Here is a 10,051-nt window from a genome sequence, read left to right on the forward strand (position 1 = left end):
AGTATGCATTTTATATATCTATCGAAACTCATGTTCGTTTATGCAGAAAGTTTTATCCCCAACCATAGTATTAATAATCATAATGTCGCGAATCCATAGTATTTAATCGAATAATAATGATAATGCAAACACTGATCAATCAAGTATAATGTAAATTTTATTTATTACTCCATTTCGTCAATAATGATAGCAGGGAGAACATTATAGCTTTAATTCACTTTTTCATTCTTTTCCTTGTAAACCTCTTCTCTGAAGGAGTACGTTCCTCGTTCACTATTGATTTATAATTCCAGAAAAGTTGACACATGTAATTGCCCATTTTAACCACGATTCGTACAATCCGTACGACCTTGCAAAGGATAATCGCATGTTCTGATATTTGGATTAAATTCTGTTCCTCTTCCACATGATAAAACGAAGCACCCACTGTTGTCGCACTGTTGGTATTTTGAGCAATCACCTGGGTAGGGGTAAACGTTTCCCTGAAATAATTAAATCATAATACTTATGTTACATAAATATATAAATGCCTTCGAGTCACACAGGTACCAATAAGTATCAGATTGATTGAACATGTGGTATTGATTATAAAAATAGGTGATACTTTTATACTAACAAATACATTTTTTTCTATTACAAGTGCTGTAAAATACACTTTCAGATTAACACATTAATTCTATTTACATGATAATAAGCACAGGAAATTACTTACGTGTGCTGATCCACAGAAGAGAGCTGTGATGCACAAAATCACACATAACAAAATTCCACAGAGCTTCATACTGACTGTTGTTTCGTTTGCAAATTCGTTCTTTACGGAAGAAATAGATTTTATATACGAAGCTTCTAAGTATAAACAAGGATATGACTTAATATGCTATCAAGAAATAAACATTTTTTCACTGACTTCATTCCTATTTTCATCATTGGTGGCTTGTGTAAGGTGACCTTTTTCCACGACCCTAGTTCTACGAAGCGCACGAGATCAAAGTCACGGATAATATCTCGATTCTATTTACGCGAGAAACAGTTTTCAATGAACTTAACACATTTAGATATAAATACTTCGATGCTTTGTGACTTCTATTCGTTTACTGAATGTGTTAAGGTACCCAAGTATGTATATCGGAAATGGGACATTTATTACAAATTCAGATTAATCTTGTTTTCACTTGGTTGCATTTTATTGTAAGTGTAATTTGTGTTTTACTTTCTTATACAGTTCTGTATATGGATGTTGCAACTCAGACTCTGTCTTAGGTATTCTTACTAGTCTACGGAACTTTGGAGATTGTACCAGCATTATTTGAAATATTGTGTAAAAATTACTGACAGTCCAGAACAAGCCCAAACCCTAAAATATTTATTTTACAAACGTTATTGTACAAACTAATGAGACAGAGAAGAAAGACATTACATTAATTACTTTAAAAAGCTTTTGTAACTTACTGATGGTACATATGCTATGATAGGTACTAAACAAATAGTTACAGCTCTATAAAATGCTAGTAAGTACCTGTGGTACTTTGCTTCTTTTTTGTAACTGAGCATTGTCTGTATCTGAAAAGTAAATCATAATATACTGGCATGTACACAAACAGTATAAGTGCTTACATACATACCTCTAATGTAGCCAAACCAGAAAGTCCAAAAAATATTGGTAATATGAACAAATGATCTACATCTGTAAGATTCTTTATCCATCCAAAACCACCATTGGCAAATTCAAGATAATCTTGAAATGCAACTAGTAAAAAGCATTTTATTTACTTAAAATGTTATTTATTCTAACTTTTAAATATAACTAACCAAAATTATACATACATACCAGCATCTCTGTTGGGTAACATGTTACAAAAATTCCTTAAGGCAACTGAAAAACTAACCCATAAAGGAATTTGTAGTATAGTTGACACATAAATTTTTCCAGGATGACAGTTCTTTCTATTAAATAGGTCTGACATTTCCCTTTTCAACTGTTACAAAGAATAGAGACTTAATGTATAATCCATGCCAAATCAAGCAAGCAAGTACATTATAAAATATGTTTTCATGTAACTGACAGAAAAAGTTAAGGGAAGGTAGGAACTTACAGAAATTTTATAAGATTTGGCTGCATACGACCCACTCCACCCAAACCGTTCACATGCCATTCTTGTCTCCATATTTAATTTTTTCATTATTTTGACGATTTCTGGTTGTAGATTTTCTATTTTGGCTTTAATTTGTGACTAAAGTAAAAATCATATATGAAACATACAATTGATACGGACATAAATCATTTCAGTAAAGAAATAAGATACTTTACATGAAATATAGTCAATGGCAGTGATACAAGTGTCCTACTAATGATTGTTGCAAGAATAATTGTTGCCCACCATGGTAACTGCGTACTAGAATGTAACATTTTGAATGCATCCATCGTACATTCAACAGGTAAACTCTCAGATATACTTTTGAGGATACCATTGCCATAATATTGATTAGCTCCATTTAACACTACAGGTGTTGCATTGCTATACCATCTAATACTATTTACCTGAGTAGGGTAATAATTGATAGAATTTATGTTGGGTAACAGTATATAATTTTCATGATATAAAGGTGCATTAAATAGAGATGTGTGCATTTTTTGATATACAGGAATTTCACATTTTTTTGAGGCATATTGTTTAGTTAAAAAATAACCAACCAACACTTTATTTTTAGCAATTACATTTGTACTCATGTTCGGATACAGGGCATTGTTAAGATGTACATCAATACAGTGATAATATTTGACAAATATACTGCCGTTATGTTTAAAATCTAGTACAACTTTGCGAAGTACTTGTGTAATCATTATGACCACGAAAATAATGTAAGTCTAACACGTATAATAAACGGGTGCAAAAAATGTTTGCATTACGAGTTTAAATTTGTATCAACAGACATAACCCTGTTTGCGATACAACCCACAGATACCATGGCATAGAAATATAAATACATACATAGGTTAAATCAGAGAGGAAATGAGTGCTAACGCCCGGGGTTTCGATGTCCCGGGCAAGTGCTGCCCCCGTGGTTCATCTTAGCATACACAAGAACCTCTGGTCCACTTTAGCATGGACAAGAACCTATCGTGGTCCACCTTAGCATATATCAGAACCATAATGTTACGTATCTTAACGATTTATATCTTAAAAAATTGCTACCAATTTGCTCCTTCCGAATCTGAAATTGCTCCCACAATACTGTTTATAGTTAATGAGATATTCGCAAAAGAAAAAGCAAAAGCTTGTTGTTTACAAAATAGGTAGTAAATGATAGTATTACAAAATAGATAGTATTACTTAGTTAAGATTTAAGTTATTTATAAGGTTTATTGTGAAAGGTGGGTAGATGTAGAACTTGTGATTCCTTCTACCTGCCTTGGGCCTCCACTCGCAGCAACCTCCTCGTGGTGAGGCCTGGGCAATCGGTATTGTCATCGGTAAAGTACTGTAAACTGAAGACAATATCGAGCTAATGGCTGCGAACTTCGAATCTATCTCCTAAAACCACGTTCTATATTACATCGAACTAGGATTATTTTAGAAATCGATATGAGCTTCAAAGTGTAAAAATGTCTAGTACTTTGAATGTTTTAGAAAATTATTCGAGATAAAGATGTATGGAACTACTGTAAATTACTGTAGATTCCTTTTCTTTATTCTGTAAATTCTTTGATTGGAATATAAATGCTGCTGGAAGCATGAACATTTTCACAGGACAATTATATGTATAAATGGAACTTTGACACTTTTTTAAGCGTTACAGTGATATTTCGTTGGCCTCCGTATTAGCGCACTGCGCCGAACGCGGATAGCATTATGTAGTCGCAAGGGAGCAATTGAATCGAATAGACGTATTGTACCGTAGCGCATCGTATTGTATTTCAAATTTTGATATCATTATAATTTATATGCATATATGTATATTCCAATAAACATACGTCAGATAATATAAGCTTCATTTCATCGAATTGTCTTAAATATAACTGCATAAATATTGTACAATCCTATACTAATTACAGTTGTCTGGTTCAACAGGTTACTACAGAAACTAACTACTGTCTACGTCTTTTAAACTTGGGCTGTAGTAGTATCTGCAGAAACTGCCATGATTGCTAGGGTTATTATCTAATTTGTTCACGGGAACACGGACAAGCGTCAGTCCCAAATCGACAGTTGCACGAGCAACATTCGATTGAGCTAGAGAGCTGTACGAGCAACAGCAATAAAGGATCACGTTTCAAATGAGGACTACTGCAAATTATTACACACGTCTGTCGTATGCCACTGGTAATCAAAATTTCGGCGACAAACTTATGAAACCTTTATGAAGCTTTGAAGACGGTACGGAAGATTTGCAAGTTACAGGGGAGAGAATTATTTGCGGCATATAAGTTACAATATTTTATAAGCCTGAATAATATCTAGGCCTACTTTTTCTGAAGTTATATAAATATCATTACAAGTATATTGTAAAATCATATAGATAAGTAAGATTTAAGTAAAATAAGTAACTTAGGGCACTTTTATTGAATCTATACAAATATTATTATAAATATATTGTAAAATCAAGTATGTAAGTAGTACTTAAGGCAATTGTTGTTAAATTTATAGAAATACTATTGTAAATTGTATATTTTCGTACGATCTTTTCAATAAAAAACAGTCAAATCATACATATGCGTTATTCATTAATCCCGGCACTATCTCCACTCCTATTCCTAATATCAATTAACCAAAAAAGTAATAAGAAATAATAAATAATAACGAAATAATTAATTCTAAAACTTTTAAGTTTTGAAAGAAGTTCTGGAATTAGTTCCAATTTTCGCCACCAAAGTAGTGGGGGCGCCACAAACGTGCAGTGCCTTTTGCGGGGGTTGAAAAGCGCGGGAAAAAAGAGATTTATGGGACATTTAGTGGCGCCTCCACCACTTTGGTGGCAGAAATTGGAACTAATTCGAAACTTTTAAGTGGCGCCAGTTGGTAGACCAGGGGTTCTTGTCCATGCTAAGGTTGACCAGGGGGGCAGCACTTGCCCGGGAATACCGAAACCCCGGGCGTTAGCTCTCTAATTTCCTCTCGGATAAAAGTCAACACTTTTACTCATACTTTTCACTGACGCCTGCTCCTGTGCCTCCTCCCCCTTTTCCGCCCTTCTAACACATTGCTCTGTTGGTATCCTCTCTTTTTCATTTTGTTGTCCTTCCTGATCCATATCCGTCTCCATCTCTAAATTAAAATAATTTATGTATGATTATATAATTAATAATATTTAAACTGTACAGGGTTATAATTTACAGTATTACAATACTTACTTTCGCTCGTCCTCAATTATAAATGAAGCGCGTCCCAGTGATGCCAGAATAGTTTTTATAATTTTATCTTCGTCGTACATAATAGAAAACTATTACATAGATAATATTTAATGACAAGAACCAGGAGACCATTAAATTATTTTATGGTAAGCGGCTCTATATTACCAACAGTTAAATGAGATTATCAGGATCAAAACAAACAATCATTTCAAAGGTAGACGGGGCAATCTTCAGTACAATGTCAATCGTGCATGTGACGAGTACAAACAACGGTTCTGTTTAACTGTCTTAATGTCTTGGAAACAGTAGTTTAAAACGTGACGTGTAATTCTAGTTATATTTATTACCCATTCTAGTTATAGAAATATTTATTACCTATTATAACATTCTGTTATTAATTCACGTGCTCAACGTCTATGCACGTTGAATAGTCTGGATTGGAATGCCTGCAAGAAATACTGCCATGGCAAAACGTAAAGGCTATAAAAGATCTCGACGCAAACAGCGCTTGTATCTATCGCAAGAGATGCTGTTGCAGAAATCAGGCTTATCTGACACGATCGATAGCATTGGGAAAAATGATACTCCTTTAAGTAGAAACGTGAGATCGTCGGAGCAACTTTTAGAACAACGCTCTCCAGAGTCGGTGCTTTTTGAATCACAGCAGCTGGAGTTGTCCTGCTGTGGTGATTTGAGTCCGGAGATCGCACCTAAACTTCCAAGGAGAAAATTAGATTTAAATAACTTACAAACAGAACATTCTGATAAAGCAATCGTGTCTGTCCCAGCCACTGATCTCTTATCGGAACAGAAGAAGAACACGCGAAATTCATTTTCGTCCAATTTAACCGCCACCAAAACAGTTTGGACCAGTTGCACACCTGAATCCCCCACCGCTTCTACGCTGGATTTACCTGCCGTCTCGGATTCTGGTGGTTGTAGCAGGAGTCTGCAAGATGTAACTTCTTAGAACTGAAATTTCACCTGTAAATTTTAATGGACACCGTTTTACCGATGCTACATGAAATCATTTTACTTTCAGCGTGAAGTGGAATTTGTGTTCAGTAAAAAATGTACCTGCGCCACCTCTGCACAGAGCCGTCCGTCGTCACGATTCCACTTTACCAAGAAACCTATAAATAAAATTAGTTTCTTCTGTATCTGGTCGATGAAAAAGCTGACGAATACGTTTAAACAGGTACGTCGTTTCGCTGCCTTGTACAATCTACGGTAATTTTTAATAATAATTGTTTTAGAATTATGAACGGCTCAAGCAGACAATGTTGCCATCTTTTGGGAAGACAAATCAGGAAAAGTTTGAAGAACTCGGTCAACTAGTTATGACATTACGCTCTGAGAACAAGCAAATGGCTGATAGATTCTTAGAGAAAGTGAACCGCTTGTCCGAAGAGATTATTCAGGTAGGGAAGAGCGATATACTTACGCCATGGAGAATAACACCCGCAATTTAGTACCAATGGTAAAGTTTTTATAAATTCAAGCAGTATACTAAGTTCATTTATTGCAGATGCGCGCCAGTAACGTGACAACTCTGACTGCTTTGACCACAGAAGTCCGTAGTATAGTGGCTGAAACGAATGAAACACTGAAGCAGGAAATACAGAAACTACAGAAGGCGTTAGAGGATAAAAAAACAAGTATACCTAAATCTCTGTCACCGCTTCCTCGACCGATGTCATCGATTCTAAGCACCTCTTTGAAGACGTGTCCTCCTCCGCCACCGCCACCACCTCCACCGCCCCCTTCTGTTCCGTTGTTCCAGTCACCGGTAAAGTCAATTACACCGATCACCCCGAACAGCGGCAGAAGCATCAGGACGCCAACCAGAAAGTGCTCGACACCTTTGCACAACAGGCCAGCTATAACGGTTCAGGATTTGCTGAATGTGACCCTTAAAAAAGCACCGCAAAACATTAAGGTAAATCAGAAAAATTGCTTCGACTGATCCTCTGATAATAATTCGAGTATGAGAAAGTGCAATCCAAACAAGTTGCCAGAATGATAAAAAAACGAATGAGTTTTATAGTTTGTCCCATCAAAGAGACAAAGAGGTTAGGTAGAATGATTTACAAAATTGTACTTAAAAATAAATGAAATAAAAGTATATACATTTTACATAAATTACTATTCTTTGAACAAAGCTTCGAGATGTCTTATTTCGATATTGCAGTACTTATAATTTACGTAGTTTCTCCTACAAAACGTCATACCTGAAATAATTAGGTATTATAGCTACGATAAGTAAATAGGAAACTTGTATTTTAGGAAAACAGATGGAATACCATACCGGGACCGAAGGGCCCATTGGTCTCATTGGACATGTTACGTAGCGTTAAATTAAAGTCTGCCAGGCGCAGAACTAACGACCAAATAGTCAGATCTCCTAGAAGCGCTCGTGTGATCAAGACACGAACCGCCACGAGCCTGAGTCTGTCTCCGATCATGACCGGAAGCGACAACTCGTTGGGTCGAATCCTGAAAGAGGTGGATGTTAATAGACGACCGAGACGTCGGTTAGTCACGACGAATTTTCGTGAAAGGAGTATCACGAAAGATAATCATTCGCTGAATGTAGACGCAAAAGATAGCAACTCGAAATCCTCGATTGTGTAATCACATTGCAAAGAAATATCGAGCGGTCTCGACGGAACAGGATGAATGTGCATAAAATGTAACACGGACGTTTAAAAAGATATACAGGGTGACAATGAAATACCCGTAATAATTTCGATGACGATAACTCTATGAAAATTCATCGAATTAAAACAATTTTTATTTTATTTTAAAGAATACAAAACGCTAAATAAAATTTTATACTAAGTACAGGTAACCCTCCTATAACACGGTAGATAGGTTCCTAAAAAATACCGTGTTGTGTGAAACCGTGTTATATGGGACCTAGAGCCAGTACAAAAAGGGGGGTTACGTTCCGAAAACTTATTAAAAACAAACTTTCTTTTTAATTCCATATAAGCAACTTAATTTTTATTAAGAATATAAATGTATGTATAATATACAATACGAATAAAAGAAACAAAAAATATTATTTTCATTTAATGTAACCTTAATTTAATAAATTTCTTCCTCATCACTACTCAGTACAATCAAACGGGAATGTTTTTTCGGTTGAACGATATTACCTTCACTTTCTGAACCTTCTTCTTCATTTAGATTTTCTGTACCCTCTATCCTCTTTGAAAAATCTGTAATTTTTGTTTGTTTGCTGATTCTTGCAAGGTCATTGTAGATTTCATGGTATGAAAATAGAGAATTTTGCAGCTCCCTTTTCAATTTTCGGCTTCTTTCAGCGGAAGGGTGTGCATTCAAGAAAAATGATTCAAGATTTTCAGCTAAGCTTAGACCTTCTAATTTTTTTAATGTTAAATTATTAACTTCACAACCTTCATCATGCTATCATCAATACTCGACAGACATCGATATTTAGGTTTCAAAGGATAAATATCTTCCTCTTTAGTCTAAGATCCTTAAGGCAGTCGTCCACTTGAGAGTATCTCGCGCGAGTTACGCCCGAGAGTACCGTCACGACATACAAGAAACACGTAAAAAGTTGACATAAATAATAATCCTTAAGTAAGTAATTCGAAGTCCTATTTATCATCAGAAACATCTTGGAGTCTGTGGCACTCGTAATATTTCGGCAGATTATTGAACCGAACCGAAATTGCCGGAGAAGTTTCTATGTTGGAGGACTGGTCAGAGAGAAACAAAGATGTTTCGTGGAAATTATAGACTTTATTTTTAGAATATTTTGAATATCATAAAACAACGTAAACATTCACAACAAATGGGAATAGGGCGTTATTTATAATAGTAATAATAATAATGTTACGTTATCGTAATAATTAATCGTTATGAATATGTCATCACGACGCATTTATAATTATGTATAAGTAAGATCATTTATTTAATTTTTTTGTTTTTTAGCAATTATCCATCGTACTGCCATCTCCGTCTCTTCACCGATGATAATCGTAATAATAATAATAGTGGTGATCGTATTTAATAATAATGATAATAATAATAACCGTAATGTTTCTATACGTATGCTCGTCATGTATATGTATATATAAACAAATATAATTATGCTTATCTCGTAAGAAGGGATAGAGTTTCACAATGGCGTTTAAACAATTCACGCGACGCCGGTTCGCTTTCATTCGTGTGTTTCGCGTTTCTCTTGTTTTATTTGTTTTTCGCGTTCCGTTCGCCAGAATCATTCTCGTCCCGAATAAAGTCGTACAGTCGAAGATCTTAAGAGTAAGATTTCCGTAATAGTAAATAGATAATAATAAACGTGTGTATATACAGGTTTATCGTTGAATGCCATCATTCTTCGAACGCCGTGAAATATAAGTTCGATTACGGTTCATGCAGTGTTTTGTGCACTGCTCGACGTATACAACCGGTTGAACACAACTCTTCAAAGGGAAAAAAAATAACAGACAACTGTTCTTCTCCTATCCATCTGTTAACATATTGCTCGCGATATTATTCAAATATGGATGCAACCTTTGGTCTGATTACATAATTAATTACCATAATGGAATACTGACATACAAGATGATCTTTTTCACTCCGCGAAAAAAGGTAATATCGAACTTCGAATTAACAAAGAGGTATGTAATGTTACAAGGACACCTCTGTATACTACTTTCTATC

The 10,051-nt window shown here is 35.1% G+C and overlaps 2 protein-coding genes across 2 annotated transcripts; one reads left to right on the plus strand and one right to left on the minus strand.

The window, feature by feature from the left end:
* Positions 1-1,181: 1,181 nt before the first annotated feature.
* Positions 1,182-2,916, minus strand: LOC107194128 (mitochondrial inner membrane protein COX18). Its single transcript, XM_015583697.1, has 6 exons — positions 2,309-2,916; positions 2,094-2,231; positions 1,829-1,976; positions 1,623-1,747; positions 1,450-1,560; positions 1,182-1,354 (listed from the first exon to the last, which is right to left on the minus strand). Exons 1-6 carry the CDS (start codon positions 2,840-2,842, stop codon positions 1,184-1,186), a joined length of 1,227 nt encoding a protein of 408 aa, XP_015439183.1. The 5' UTR covers positions 2,843-2,916; the 3' UTR covers positions 1,182-1,183.
* A 2,697-nt stretch (positions 2,917-5,613) lies between these two features.
* Positions 5,614-8,334, plus strand: LOC107194457 (arp2/3 complex-activating protein rickA-like). The gene is made up of 5 exons (XM_015584084.1): positions 5,614-6,308; positions 6,393-6,548; positions 6,607-6,771; positions 6,879-7,289; positions 7,637-8,334. The coding sequence occupies exons 1-5, from the start codon at positions 5,793-5,795 to the stop codon at positions 7,982-7,984; spliced, it is 1,596 nt and encodes a 531-aa protein (XP_015439570.1). The 5' UTR covers positions 5,614-5,792; the 3' UTR covers positions 7,985-8,334.
* Positions 8,335-10,051: the final 1,717 nt, after the last annotated feature.

Source organism: Dufourea novaeangliae, unplaced genomic scaffold, assembly GCF_001272555.1.
Source record: "Dufourea novaeangliae isolate 0120121106 unplaced genomic scaffold, ASM127255v1 scaffold12, whole genome shotgun sequence".
Taxonomy (NCBI): Eukaryota; Metazoa; Arthropoda; class Insecta; order Hymenoptera; family Halictidae; genus Dufourea; species Dufourea novaeangliae.

Coding starts and splice junctions, on each gene's coding strand:
- LOC107194128 (XM_015583697.1), bottom strand. CDS start 2,842: ATGATTACACAAGTACTTCGCAAAGTTGTACTAGATTTTAAACATAAC. Junction 2,232..2,308: donor TGCCATTGACTATATTTCAT/GTAAAGTATCTT, acceptor TTTTTACTTTAG/TCACAAATTAAAGCCAAAAT. Junction 1,977..2,093: donor CCAAATCTTATAAAATTTCT/GTAAGTTCCTAC, acceptor TCTTTGTAACAG/TTGAAAAGGGAAATGTCAGA.
- LOC107194457 (XM_015584084.1), top strand. CDS start 5,793: ATGCCTGCAAGAAATACTGCCATGGCAAAACGTAAAGGCTATAAAAGA. Junction 6,309..6,392: donor GTAGCAGGAGTCTGCAAGAT/GTAACTTCTTAG, acceptor TTTTACTTTCAG/CGTGAAGTGGAATTTGTGTT. Junction 6,772..6,878: donor TGTCCGAAGAGATTATTCAG/GTAGGGAAGAGC, acceptor CATTTATTGCAG/ATGCGCGCCAGTAACGTGAC.